The sequence below is a fragment of the Phalacrocorax aristotelis genome, chromosome 2 (genome assembly GCF_949628215.1).
Source record: "Phalacrocorax aristotelis chromosome 2, bGulAri2.1, whole genome shotgun sequence".
Lineage (NCBI taxonomy): Eukaryota > Metazoa > Chordata > Aves > Suliformes > Phalacrocoracidae > Phalacrocorax > Phalacrocorax aristotelis.
The window spans coordinates 96,032,659-96,047,937 of NC_134277.1; the positions used below are offsets into that span (position 1 = coordinate 96,032,659).

Here is a 15,279-nt window from a genome sequence, read left to right on the forward strand (position 1 = left end):
CATGTTCCTTCAGGGTGCCTCTATTCACTAATGCCTTGTTGTTAAAATGGAGCCTAACCCTCCAAGATGTGACAGCAAAATCACTCATTTTAAGGGTAGAGCAAATGCTAATCCTCTTTAAAAATACTCCTCTGTGCTCTTCTGACCCTGGTGCCCTGGCGTAGCTAGGAGCATCACCAGGGCTGGGTCCTGCACCCACAGGTTTTCAGGCTGGACCTGAGAAGAGCCCCAGCAGCTGTGGCTGATGGCATACCCTCCCCAGGCAGCTGGTCCCTAATGAGAAGTCATCTTAGTGGGGTTTTCTGGCTGAAAAGAAAACCTGTTGTGCTGTAATACCTGTTAGAAGCTGCTCCCAGGGAAGGCTGGAGGCCTGATAGCGATGAGCAGGCAGTGAGCCGAGCCATCCAGGGAGAGGGAGGCAACTGTGATGTGGGGAGAGGTGGGACAGATAGGGGGAAGATGAAGAGTGAGACACAGGGGAAGGGTAGAAGACAAGTGTGGATGGATGAGCATCTACTGAGGGTCAGGGAAAGCAGAAGCTGGCAAGGGGCTTCAGAAATGCAAAGGATTTTCATCTGGAAAGTGAACAAACCCGGAGGTGTTAGTGTGGGAGGGGAGGGATCCTCATGGGGGTGAAGAAAGCGGGCGTTCCTGAACCAGTCAGTGGGTGAGTGACAAGCAGAAGAGGGAAGAGGGTTAGCAGGATGGCATGGAGAGATGTGACAGGGCTAAGGAGCAGCTGGTTTGAGGAGATACCTTCTGCTCCCGGTGGCCTGTGATAACCAGGGCAAGTTGTCGAGTTGGCCAAAACCCACACTTGGCTTGTCAGGCTAGAAATGGAAAATAGGAGTGCTCTTGGGCTGCAAAGCTAAGTGGGCTCCAGTGCTCCCCCTCCATGTCTTCATATGCTGGCAGTCTCGGCAGAGGTGCTTCCTGGGGCCGTCATCCCAGTATTGCCTCAAAAGAGCTGTGAGCCAGTGCGATGAGGGTGCTGCTGGTCTTGTTCAGTACTGCCAAAGGCACCGACTGCAGCCCTGCCACCCAGCTTACTCTGTTCCTTGAGCAAAGACCAGCTCCATGGGGTTTAGTCGGCTGTGGAGGGCACAGGTGCAAAACTCCTTTGCAGGAGGGAGGAGTGACCAGTCTCCCAGTGATGCCCTTGCATTCAAATCCCTGATTTCACATACCCAGGTAGAGGGAAGCTCATGCTGACCTCCCTCCCTGGAGCCTCACGCATCGCCTCACACCTGCACGACCCAGGAGCAAGACAGCCTCCAAAATCTCCAGAGCCCCAGCTCTTGTGTGTGCCTCTTACATACACAGGCACTGCAGCCCTCAGCCCCATCAGCCTCCAACCCTCCCTGGGTGACCCTGGAGCTGCAAACATCTGCTCCCCACCTTGCAGCAGGACAGCATAGGTCCCACCTCAGAGGATGCAGTAGTTGTGTCGGCCACAGCAAGAAGTGTACCGCGGGGGGAGGAAGTGCTGGGGGGTGTTGGCAGTCTACCGCCCGCTCATAAAAATCCAACCCTTGTCCCCTCCCGCCAAGCCGCCCCGTGGCCTTGCCAAGCCTGGCACTGCTGGAGGGGCCAGCAGCCAGAGCAGAGCACGAGGCAGTTAGCACAGAAATCACGTTTTTGTTGTTGTTTTCAAAAGCAGCAAGGCAAATAATTTTTCAAAAAATAAAAAAAGATACTTCGCACCACTGGGGCCCTATGATGCTAAGCATCACTGACTAAATATCTTCAAAGAAAAGAATTTGTGCTATGTTTTCCTTGGATTTCCATAAGAGTTTGCTAATGAAAGGCAGAGGAAGAACAACGCAGAAGGGTAAGTGCCTCTCCACTGGAAAAGCTGAATAATCAGTGCATGAAACAGTAAAGATCCATGTGGCTTTTACGCCTCACTGCTGTGCCAGATTCTCCTGATGGCAGAGCTGTGCCATCACTGGCATTGTATACCACACACACACTGTAAAAATATTAATTTAAAACCCATATAATTAGTGTCACTTGCATATTACCTATGTAATAATGCAATTTTTTATATGTAGTTTTAAAATAAACTGAAGAAACAAACATTGTTTTAGGCAGTGCTTTGCCATCAGGCCACCCTGCAGGTGATGGTGTGGGTTGCTTGCTGCTCTCTTTCTCCCTGTTGTTTTCCTCCCTCTCCCCTGACCATTGCAGACCCTAAATCCTGGTGAGAAGACACCTCACATACCATATGTGCTACCGGCAGCACGTAAGACACAGCTGCAACAGTCAGGGTTGTCAAAGACATCTGATGCTACAGCTAAGCTGATCCCATGCTCAGTTTCTCACAAAAAGGGCAAGACCCCTCTCATCTGACACTGCAAGCTGCTGTGGGGTGGCTGGGGGAGGGCAATGGTTGATCTTTTATTTCCTTCATTCCCTGGCATCTCCTCCGGCAGGTCTTTAGGGCAAGTTGCACTTGGGCATGGGGGTCCCAGTGCCAGCCATCCCCAAAGTCTTCACTGCAGTTGCTGAAGGCATGGTCATCGCCTTTCACAAGGGCTGGGGTTAGTTCCACCAGCCTGCATCCACACCTGTATGGGCCCCTTCCTGCCCCACTGCTGCAGCAGGATTTGTGCAACAGAGCCAGGCTGGTAACTATTGCTTCATCTTCCCCCCTGCCTCAAGTTAATAATTCCAGTGACAAGTGATGTCCCTCAGGGGTCCATACTGGGACTAGTGCTGTTTAACATTTTCATCAATGACATAGACAGTGGGATCATGTATACCCTCAGCAAGGTTGCAGATGACACCATGCTGAGCGGTGCAGTTGACATGCCAGAGGGATGGGATGTCATCCAGAGACCTAGACAGGCTGGAGAGGTGGGCCTGTGAGAATCTCATGAGGTTCAACAAGGCCAAGTGCAGGGTCCTTCACCTGGGTCAGGGCAACCCCCGGTATCAATACAGGCTGGGGGATGAAGGGATTGAGAGCAGCCCTGTGGAGAAGGACTTGGCAGTACTGGTGGATGAAAAGCTGGACGTGAGCCAATAATGTGCACTCGCAGCCCAGAAGGCCAACCATGTCCTGGGCTGCATCAAAAGAAATGTGGCCAGCAGGTCGAGGGAGGTGATTCTGCCGCTCTGCTCTGCTCTGGTGAGACCCCACCTGCAGTGCTGCATCCAGCTCTGGAGCCCTCAGCACAGGAAGGACATGGAATTGTTGGAGCGGGTCCAGAGGAGGGCCACAAATTTGGTCAGAGGGCTGGAGCACCTGTCCTGTGAGGACAGGCTGAGAGAGTTGGTGTTGTTCAGCCTGAAGAAGAGAAGGCTGCGGGGAGACCTTATTGTGGCCTTCCAGTACTTAAAGGGGGACTGTAGGAAGGATGGAGGCACTCTCTTTAGCAAGGCCTGTTGTGACAGGACAAGAGGTAATGGTTTTAAACTAAAGGAGGGTAGATTTAGACTGGATATAAGGAAAAAAAATTTTACTATGAGGGTAGTGAAACACTGGAACAGGTTACCCAGAGAGGTGGTAGATGTCCAATGCCTAGCAACATTCAAGGCCAGGTTGGACGGAGCTCTGATCTAGTTGAAGATGTCCCTGCTCACTGCAGGGGGGTTGGACTAGATGACCTCTAAAGGTCCCTTCCAACCCAAACTATTCTATGATTCTATGAAAGAATGCCTGCATGGAGTCTGTTTTCTGCTTTAGAAAGCATGTCCTCCAAGAAACAGAGTTTATCTCAGTGACCTCCAACCCAGTCCCTTAAATCAGTCACCTCATAATAAACCAAAAAATTGTTCAGATTTACATCTCTGAAGTCCTCACCCTTCTCAGTCGCAGCCAAGTTACATGAGAGTCTTTACTGACTTTTTCGTGCACAGCTTCTCGTTCCCCTACGCCTCAGAACACTATTTCTTTAGCAAAGACATGTATTAAGGGGAATTAATTAACTAGGTTTGCTGGCTAGCTAATCAATTTTCTTGTTATAAATTGAGTGCTGCTGGAGGAACGTTGATCTGTTGGTCCCCCTGTTTTACCTGCATAGAGATTAAAAATAGATAAATACCCGGTTGGAGAAACTGCGATGGGATCATATTCCTTCCGAATATAGAATTTTGGCAACCTCAGAAAATGGGGTGAACATTACTGGGATTTCATTTCATAAATGTACTGGGAAAGTTAATGTCAAAAACATGTCCTGATTTAGAGACCTTTCAACAAAAGAAAATGGAGATGTTTCATTCTAAAGCAACTTTTCATTTAGACATTTAAAGGATAGCGTAATCAAGGGCAAAAATCTGAGTTCAATGCTTTAACTTTGTTAAAACAAATATATTTACAAAGAACAGGCTCTGTTTGTTTTTTTATTTTTTAAATTTTCCTTCATGGAGGAGTTTGATAACTTGGGGTCTCTCTGCCCTGTGTGAAAAGGAAGATTTCTCCCCACCCCTTCCACCCCAGTAATGCTTTTCACCACCTTTTGAGCCCCAGTGAAAGGCCAGCAACATGCCATGTTTCCTGTTTCTCTGCCTTGATCCTGCCAGTGTTTTCCCAGCTCTGGTATTCAGCAAAGCGTGCCCCGTCTAATGACCCGACAGATGATTGGCAACCTACAATGCGGGTACGTAACTTTAAGCTGGAGAAAACCCTCTGGGCTTTTTGAAAAAATTCTCTGGTTTTTCTTAGGATGTGTTTTTTTTTGAAGGTGGATCCAGTTTATTAGCAACCAAATGTTTCTTTTAATTGCCCCAGGCCTCCTAAATGACTGATTTGACTACAGATTGCTCAGACTCTGTGTTTTATTTTTCATCTCATTTATTGCAGGCATGAATACAGGAACAGGTAAACAGCTGAGCCGTAAAAGTTTCTCTCTAGGCATGTTTTCAACAAGATGCCGTCATACACTGTCTGATGATACACGCTGCTACTCAGATGAAACAAAATGGTGTGAGCAATCTTACTTTAACGCTGCTACCCACCAGTCAAAGCTGCAGCTGCCAAAGAAGCCTTCTCCTCCACTTACTCTCTCCCTTCCCTCCTTCTCCACATCATCTGTAGGTTCTTTTACGGCACTTAACTTTACAAAACACAGTTGTGAGGCTGATCTTACATGCAATTACAGATCAGCCTCAGTATATTTATTGCAAACTCCTTGAACATCAGGACATTAAAAAGAAAAAAAAAAAAGAAAAGAAAAAAAGAAACAATATCTCATTGCATAATTACGAGTAGGTTTTTGTAGCCAATGTACCAGAAGTGTATTCAGGAAAAAAAAAGAAAAAAAAAAGAAAACCAAAGGATATTTGTAAACAATTCAAACAAAACATGATGCTGCCTCCAATGAAACATTTCACTGCATTGCCAGCTCTGTTTCAAATGGGTACGTAGGCATCCTGTTGCAAGAGAGTTGTGAAGCCACGAACTGAAACTTCGGAGGAGTTAATTTTCAAACATTGCACTTTCAGGGTCTAAATATGTTTGAAACGTGAAAATTCTGCACACGCTGTGGGGTCTGATAGAGATGTGGGATGTCAAACAACATTTCTAAAGAAAACCCAGTTATTCCTTTTAAAACAAAATAGTGGAAACAGCTGAACCACGCAAAAACAAAGCACAATTGGTTGGCTTCCATACGAGACTGCAATATGAGAAAATATTTAACTCCTTGCATAGCTATTTAAATGGCCAATAAATTTTGCTGGAATCACCCAAACATGACAACATTGCATTCTGCCGCTTAGAGACTTCACGCTGGAAAGCTGGGATCTGCTGGCTGGGTCAGAGCATCACTCCAGGCACTGGTAAAAGCCAGGGCTTTGCCAGAGTGGCTGTAACAGGAGGTTTCATCAACCAGTTACTCCCAGACTGGGCACACCTGTAATGATGCCTCTGTGCTTATGCCACTGTAAGTTACCCCAGCTCTCTGTTCTCCCCATAAGGGATATAAGCTGTTCTGACAACAGGGTGTTTCTGGTAGTATATTTACACCTAACGCACAAGGCTTTAGCTGGCAGAGTTACGTTGATCACAAATCATACCTCAAAGCACCCCTGGATGATGTAGCTGTGTTGGCAAGGGTTTGCAATGTAGACCTGACCAGAGGGACAGAGAGCAGAATTCATCTCACTTAACTTTAAGCAATATAAAGGTAGACATTTAAGTCAGAGGCACCTCCAGAAGGCAGTTCCTTTGATCTCTCGTCAGGCGAGAGTTGGGCATATTAACATTAAGTGAGATGAACCCTTTCCCAGGAGAGCTGAAGAGACAAACTCCCTTGAGCCTCCCTTTCCTGTCACCAACTCTGGAGACCATGCTTCAGAAGGCTGCTGTTCAAATGTGTTATCTTTACACGTGTCAATGTACATGATAATGATAGCCTGTGCTGGGCTTCATGCTGCCACAACTACATATGCAAGCTCATTAAAGCTAGCTCAGATACTTCTGCACTATTATACAGACATACCCTCGGGCAGAGTATCCTTTAACACCTGTAAAGTTAGAGTCTAGGGGCAAATCTAGACTATTTGCCCCTCAGCTTACGTTCATGTTGACATTGTCTTGTTTACAGTAGTTTTGGGTAACAGGTGTCCTAACACTGTAATTCCCAACTAGAGGTGAGGCAGGAGTGTTTATTCAGAGGATGTGAAAACTGAGACACTTAGCGTGGCTGAAGAAGGTACGTAGTAAGAAAGAACAAGGTGATGACATTCCACAGTTAGAAATTTAGTCTGATGTCAGTAAAACAGTTTTAATAAAGCTCCATTAGACTGCAGAATAGGAAACGGTGGCAGCCAGTGGATAAGACACTAAAACAAGACAAGGCAACGCACTTGGGGTTGTTCTGCAGAAAACATCCCACAGGAACTAAGCAGCCACGCGAGCCTTTCCCTCTTCTCCTGGTGGGAACCATGGAGGGGGGAGTCTCTGCTCTTTCTCAGCTACGCCAGCTATATACGCCTCAGCTATAAAGACTTGGCCACTGAGAAGTAACCATGGTTCACATTTCTTCTTTTCCAGTTCTGACTATTTCAGCTGAAGAATTTTTATACAATGGGAGCAAAACACTGCATTTAAAATAATAAACTAATAGCTTGTTCACGAGCCAGGACATCCGGTGGGCTGGTCTGAGTCAGGCATTCAGTTTTACTAAAGGCTTTAGCACATGTGACCAGACTGCCCCAATGTGGGTCACCGAATCTGTCTGCCCCCAAACCTGAAGGCCTATTGCGGGGTTCCCAAAGTCCTCTCCATGGCAATCAGTGCACTGAATTTTGTGTTCAGATCTGTTTTTTTCTGGTTTTCCTTTGCAATGACATTGTGAAACTGCTGCCGGTTCACACACAACTGGGGGTTGCCTAACAGCAGGCAGAAGACCAGATTCAGCTCGAGCCAGTGCTGTGCCGTTCGCAACCTTACTTTGCTTTCCTCTCCCAAAACAGCACCTCTGGTTACAATTTTCCTTTATTTGTTCTTCACAACGCTCACTTTTACTTGGGTGCAGTCAAAATGTGCTGCCGCTTCTCCCTCCCCCAGTATCTTCTGGGAAGCAGTGAGAAAAGCGTTACAGGACATAGAAGATGCAGCCTTTTGTGTCTGTTGCATTTTCCCCTTCCTTCCTCACAGGGGTTTAATGTTCCTAATCCATTTTTAATAACCTTGGATTGACGGGGTGGTACATTAAAACATAAGGAACAGAAGTGTCCTGGCACTGTAACTAGAAGGTGGACAGTGTACAAGTCATATCTGATTACCCAGCAGAGTCACCTGAGCACTCTGAGATCTGCAATCCAGGTGTGTTTCTATGGCTCCTTGTGCCCATTGCTCTTGTTGAGCTACTTAATTACATTTTGTATCGTGAGTTTCTAACACTTGTGCTAATTATTTTGCCCCATTTCTTGTCAACCAGAAAGGTTTGGGTTTGGTGGATTTAACTGGGGACCCTAGAATACTCGTTTCTTGTCCCAGTAAATATAAGATAGACAAGTCATTTTATACGTCCACGTTACAATCCACAGTCCTACAATGCTCTCAAGACTTCTCATTTCAGAAAAAGAGCACAAGCTAACTCCGAAGGAAACCCAGTCTCACAGCAATCACTTCCCAGCCTCCACACAAACAAACTGCTTAAGCTGAGATAAAGCCATCGTAATCAGTATCAAAGTAAGGGCAATCTTTTATCTTAATACAAACAAGAGAACATAGTGTACAGAGTAACAGAAAAATATACATCTTCAGCCATACAAAATGCACAAAAGCTTTCCTGTTGGAAGAGTAGCTGACAGTCAGTTGTTGGTAGCTTTCTAGATGACCCTGCGCTACTGAACAGGGGAAACGGAGAACTCCTTTCTTCTGTTTCTTTTTCCTAGGAAATAGTTGGTAGCGTTACCTGTATACCATAAACACCCTCCCTGGGGCTGCGGATCTGCTAGCGCTGGACCACCCACCCCACCTGATGCCTGAGATAGCTCCACTGAAGGTAGAAGCTGCTTGCGTGCCGGGAGTGAACGGGACGTTCAGGCAGGTGTACCCTCCGCAGGTCTGGCAGTACACCCGCGCTGATTAGTAGAGTGAAAAAATGGGTATAGACACAGCTAGGCCATAAACTATCATTGTTATTATTCTTTAAAGTGATCAGTCAATTGATGTCAGTCAGGAAGGTGGTTTATCTACCCAGGAAGGAAAACATCCTCCCTGTGTGAGCTACATCCACACCGCTGAGGCTCTGCAACCTTCGATGCTGGGGCAGAAGACGTCTGAGTGTGGGCGAGCCCTAATGCTTAGGCAACCTGGAGAAGGTAAATCTTCTCACTTATTTAAAAAAAGTCAGTACCAAGCTAGAAAGTCAGTAGCAAATTACTTTAAACAACTGATTTTTTTCATTAATGGAAATACGGTAAGATTTAGTTGAAAATTTAGGTCAAGATGACAAAGTATAGGGAGCGTTGGGTGCGTATACCTGTATGGTGGGGTGTCTTTCCCCCTTGCAGCCATTTATATCTCTGAGTAAAGGTTAAGGTTAGCAATTTAATAAGAGAGCCGTTTATTTTTCTGTGGAGACTAACAGTCCTGGGGTTAGGATGTAATAATCATTCTTCTGCTTTAAAAATGGTTCTTTAACAAACAGCAGTAGCTCATTGCAATTTTCAGTTGTACAAAATGACATATTTTCTATGTTGCTATCAAAATATTCTGCATAACATTAATTTCTGTGCACTTATTAACATATGTACAGAACAGTGTTTCCCAATAGAAATCAGTATGCTCCTTGCTGATCCTTTTTGCCCTAGATTTACCAAAACCAAACCTGAAATTAATTGTGTTAATAGTATAAAATCTCAGGAGAGATAAAGGATTGAAGGTTTATTTCCCAGCAGCAAATGAATAAAGGAACTCCTTCAAGTTAAAGTCTAGCTGAGACTTAATTTTAACCAACCGTGGTGAATCCAGGCGAGCCAGGAATATCACACATTTTCCCGATGCATTATGTTGAGTACACAGAAGCAGAGGAATGTAAACAGACAGAAGGCACATGAAAGGCCCCAATCCATTCTCCATCTGACGGAAGTGCGAATTTCATAATTCTGTCATCAAGAGTCTTTTCATCATTTTCTCTCTCTCAAGTTCACGCCTCAGAGTCTCAGCGCTGTGTAATTAATGCACAAATAGCCAATTATGGGAACAACAATAAGTCTCAGATTTCAATTTAAAATAATTAACATTTTCAAAATACCAAAGAAGGGAAAAAAGGTCAGACTCATTTCAGTGAAAAGGCTGGTAACTGATGGCTGATTCAAAAACAAGTACCGCTTGATATTTCTGAAGAGCAAACAGGAGCAAGAAAAAGGACATAAAAAGACCCACATGGCAAAACAGATTATGACTTAATCTCGTCCCCATTAAAGGCTACCGATTTCAGAGAAGCTGGACTAGGACTCTAAAAATGAAACAGCTGCAGGAAATGCCATCACAAAAGACTGTTATTACAGCCTTCTGCTCCTCAGCATGGTTTGACATCAAGGGCGATCTGCATACTCTGAATTTACTACAGTCCTACTTCACGTGCACACGCCAGGGTGTGGCAAGCACAGCCTGAAGTCCTTGTTCTCATACATCGAATCACTCTGGAACCCACAGGCTCTGCTACACTGGGAGTGCCTTGGCTCCCATTTCTCAATAAATAGTGTAGGGAAAAAAACCCCACAATTTACTGCGTCATCGTGAGAGTTAAGTGTCTAATACTTGTAAAGCAGTCTGGAGATTTAAAATGCACTGCAGAAAATTTGCAGGCCATTCATGGATAAGGAGGAGTGGAATCACCCACTTGTGCTCGAGACATCCTACAGAAGCTGAGTTCAGCACTACAGCTTCAGAATTACATTTCACTGGAACAGTAAATTTTCAGATCAGTTAGCAATGTTGAACAAGTGTGCAGGTGCAATTAAACAAACATCTGCAAAAAATAATTAACAAATAAAATTGGGAATTGACTGTGAAACCAAAAGTAAAAAAGGATAATTTATTATGATGCCACAGAAATACTTTTTTTCTTCAACGTAAGCCTAGGACTTTTTGCGTTCCAGAAGTACTGAATATATGCATTCCTACATTTGCATTCAGTAAATTATCAGCTTGGGAAATTCAGCTTTGATTAAATTCTAGAATAAGAAACCAGCATGCAAAACCAGTAGGATGGAAGAATCAAAACTGAAAGCAGGCTGCCTGTGGAAAGATGGCTTGCTGTTTCTCTGAGAAACTACAAGAAAGACCACTGTAGCAAAACCAGTGCCTGTTTTTCATTTAGAAGAGCAGACATTTCTGAACCTCAGCTTTCACCCGTGGACATTTAATTTCAAAAAAAAAACCAAATCGCAGCAGCGTTGATTAAAAGAAAACCTTTGTTGTTCAGACAAAATGACTTGCCTGAGGAAAATCTGCAGAACCCTTTCTCTCTAGGCCGTTGGCCATAGATGTAGTAGGCTGCTGACTGCAGTGGTTAATTAAGGTAGTTTTTTTTCTCACAGCAGATATGAGTTATAAGTATTTCTTTACATAACCCACCTATTCTGAAGTAGGTGTCAAGCAGCAACTGGAAATCTTTTGGTATTAGAGGAAATGGCACTTTATGGTAATTATGATAGAAAAGGATAAATGAAGCTGATTCCTTTACTACAGAGTGCATCATAGTATTTCTGTGAAAGAACTGCACAGTACCTGTCTGCCAGCGAAATCGGTTTATGCGACGTATATATTGTCTGGACTGTCGGAGTCGGTATAGTCTCTGCCAAAGATCTCAGTACAGGTGACGGAGTTAGCGGTGTTATCTTAGGAGAAGACTGCACCGCACAGCATTGTAATTTGCTGTCTGTAAATTCTGCCTACAAGAAAGCGTATACAGACACAGAAAGAAAGAAAACATAGATTAGCTTATACTGCTTTTGCTAACTTTCACCACCCAATTCATTGCCAAATACTCGGTAACAACAACTAATAACGAAACCAAATGGGAGGCTGTAGCTATAGTTGCTCAGTGCAATCTCTGTAGATGCTGAACAGCCGCCTCTTCTGATGGCTCGTCCAGAGCTGCGCCCAAGGGACAAGCTCGATGGCAACACGCACTACGTGAGATGAAACCCCGTGTACAGGACTGGCAGCATTCGGATAAAAGACTAAATCAATTTGAAGAATGCTACTTATCGTTATTGCATTTTCCCTAAGAATAATGCAGAACACTGGCCATGGGAGATTTCTGGACTGTTCTGCAAAATTCGCTGGCGGGTCCTCTGACTACTCTGTGTTTTGTGACAGCCAGGAGTCCAGGCCTGTAGGGCTCTGGGTTTCACAGTCTCCATCCCTTTCCCACGTTTGCTAACTGGAACATGCCTCAAGGGAAATATTCTGCAGTATCTAGTGGCAGGCAACATTAAAGCAATATTGGAAGTGCTGGTTTAGAACAAACAGCAAGCAACCCTCTCCTGTCTTTCAGGTGAGGCATATTAGCGCTGCAGTATTACAGCAAAGACTGAGCCAGCCTATACAACTGGAGGGGGAGGATTCCTAAAAATAAAACAGCCCTGTCTTGCTTTTTGACATGGACTATTTCTCATGCCAAACCACGGTGCCTAGCGCCTGTGGTGCTTGTATGACCCTGACCTGGGAAGAGCACGGAGCAACTTCAGTTTGTCAGTGCGTCAGGACCATTAGGATATGCTCCTAGTGGTATCAGCTGCATTTCTTTCTTGACAACTTTTTCTTCTGAACTTGGTTCAGACTTTGAAGCAGGGAGGAAGAAAAGCCACCATCATAAGAGAGCATACAATATTTATCCAGCTATTTGAATAGGAACTTTTTTTCCTTTGTCTAAATTATTTTTCAAATTCTGCAAGCCACACAGGAGTAATGCTAAATGCAAACTGATCAGTTTTATCAGTGGGACAATTATTCGAGCCCAGGAAAGACTGGTTGTAACAGGTTTGCTTGCTTATTGTCATTTTTTTAACATCTCTGTCACGTTTCAGCTAAAAGGATCTGATATGCTTCAAAACAACCTTTGAAGCAGAAGGAATTCCATTAAATCCACAAAATTAGTAAAATGGAAATTGTAAAACCAGCTAAAGAAACTCTCCCTCCAACCCTGGCTAGTTATATGTGTAAACAGAGACTAATACAACCTCTTCAGACTTCTCTGTCATTCAGCTTTTAAAACTCAACCTTACAGGCTACAGGGATATCAAATTTGGCGCTCCTCATACGGGATCCCCGTCCTCTGAGGACTGCCAGATCTTACTTCACAGCATGAGGAGGAGGCACCACTCTGTGAAGCTGATATAAATTCTCCCAGCCTTAGAGAAATCAGCAGAGCAATGACAAATTACACTTGCCGAAGATTTGCCCCGAGTCCTAAAGCATGTTTGCTCTGGATAATGGTTTTACGATATATATCCAAAGCATCTTTTTATATATATCTGCTTGCACAGTATGTTTAAGCCAAATATTTAACTGGTCTAAACAGATGTAATTTCATTAACTTAAGTCTATGTGACTCATACCAGCCTGAGAACGTGTCGTCAAGCCTGTCATTTCTCTATGGAAGTCTCTGAAATTCAGAGGGGCTCCTGGCATGAACCTAATTTTTAAATGTTCCAGGCAACCAGGTTCTCAATTTTTTCCTTTGATAAAATCAACACAATTGCATATACACCACCAAATTAGAGGCCCTACACAAAAGGCAAAGCCTTCCAAATGTCGCCATTCATAACTTTTATCCCCTTAATAACATTTCAATGTTTTTTTCCAAACAAAAAACCAAATGTGAAGGGGAAGAAAGGAAAAGAAAAAGAAACAAACAAACAAACAAACAACAACCAAAGAGAAAGAGAAACCAATGTTTATCTGGGACTGTGTGACTGTGTGTGACCAGAGAGTGTTCAGAGTTAGGTCTTCCTGCAAGTCCTAGCACTGATCTAGGCCCTTCCTTTACAGCTCCCACTTGGCGGTGTGGCTATCCTCAAGCCCCTGCAGAGCCAGTGCGCCAGGATGAACTGAAACACTGCTGGGGAGAAGCACGTCTCTTTGGGCTGGGACGGAGGACCATGAAACACAGGACCAAAGTGTAATTAACCTTCCCACTTGTTTTCCCATCTTTATGCAGTCTCCTACATAGCTGCTGTTTACCACAGATATTTGTATATTATTCGCTTTAAGGAATGTATGATGGATCGCACATTATTGGATTTTTATTGTAATGGTGTTTTAAATATTTGTGATCTGGATTCTGCCCTCCACCCTGCCCAGAGAAATGGGACTCTGTGGGGAGAGCAGGGAATTTCAGAAAGATTAGTTTGAACTTTACTTTGCTTCTTTCCTGACAGAGCGTAACAAAAATCTCAACATTTGAATTTGCCATGAAACAGCCATTTTCTGCAAGACGGAAATTTCTGTAGGAAAGTATATCAGGGTAGCTTCCATCTGTATTTTAAAGTTCTATCACCCCGATAATGAAAAAATATTTTATACAGCCCTCCTAAATTTTGCTGTGATCATAACTGTCATATGCAGAAAAAAATATGTCCTTACAATCGTTACTAATTAGTGGAAAAGCTATTCTGGGCATATCCTTTTGATTATATAAAGTAGTGTTATGAAAGACACAAACACTGTAACCTTAGTTTAGCTTTTACCACAACTGTACCATCTGGACTTGGCTGACCCAGTGAAAAGTTGCTGTGACATATTCCCGTGTATTTTCAGATACCTTTAATTAGAGCTCAACAGTGGCTCTCGCACAGCTTGGGGAGCCTAACTAATGCTAGCTTTAAAATACCTGTTTGGAGAAAAACAACATTTAGATCAAATCTCATGATCAGGCTTATCATGAAAGAAAAGCCTCTTTCTTTAAATCACTAAGTGCCGACAGTTACTGCACATGGTCCAACAGTGACTGAAGTTATTTATCACTGATTATATGCCAGATATAGATTGCGGCTACCAGTAAGCGTTAAGGTTAAAGACTGAAACGCTTAATTTTGTGAACGTGATTTAAAAACTGTAAGTCAGTTACTGTGGGTTATAATTATAATCAAAGAGTGTTTCTTCTAGATCAGAATCAATTCTCACACTGGAACGGACAGAAAGGGTTATAATCAGTCCCACACGACATATTCAGTTACATCAAGTCCACCAAAAATCTTTCAAAATGCTATGACTTGCCTGAGTAGATAATTTTGCCATACTTACTACATAATGCCTTACTGCATAAGGACTCAGATTGGACTTATTTTTTAAATTGTCAAATAATTGTTTCCTGTTCATATGTATTTTACATTACCAAAACCCCTAAATCCTGACTTCTGTGAAAGTTTAACAAGAATTAAGTTCAATACTTGATTCAAGTTAGTAAGTAAACATGGGACTTTCTACAAGGATACCATTGTAGTCATCAACACACTAGCTATAATTCTTCCTTAAAATTCAGATGTAAATCCAATGAAAATCAGGCCCCTTCTTGTGATGGCACAGCGGGCAGTTTCGGGCAGGAGGCCATGCAATTGCTAGACAGAGGACCAAGTCTTCCCACTCCCTTATTTCTCTTTGGAAAGATGTTACAGAGCTCTACAGTCCTGAACTAAACAACATTTGGAACTGACTGCATTAGCGGTGAGCCTTGACTTTTAACTCTTAGTCCTCTGTCTAGTAAGCAGCAATGTCTGAACGCAGGCAAGATAATTATTTGTATAATGGGAATATTTGACTGATTTGCACTCTAATTTCTACTTTGAATTTTTTTTTTTTGAGGACTG

The 15,279-nt window shown here is 43.6% G+C and overlaps 1 protein-coding gene across 5 annotated transcripts in view; it reads right to left on the reverse strand.

Moving 5' to 3' along the window:
- Window positions 1–4,790: 4,790 nt before the first annotated feature.
- Window positions 4,791–15,279, reverse strand: part of EPB41L4B (erythrocyte membrane protein band 4.1 like 4B) — a 190,292-nt gene continuing 179,803 nt past the window's right edge. For 2 of the 5 annotated variants that reach the window (XM_075084414.1, XM_075084413.1), the window contains 2 exons: window positions 11,195–11,358; window positions 4,792–9,626 (listed from right to left, as the gene is read on the reverse strand). In XM_075084414.1, the coding sequence (XP_074940515.1) occupies window positions 9,557–9,626; window positions 11,195–11,358 (234 nt within the window). In that variant the 3' untranslated portion in view covers window positions 4,792–9,556. Of the gene's footprint in view, window positions 9,627–11,194; window positions 11,359–15,279 lie in introns of all 5 variants that reach the window. The other 3 variants (XM_075084411.1, XM_075084412.1, XM_075084416.1) reach the window with 2 other exon arrangements.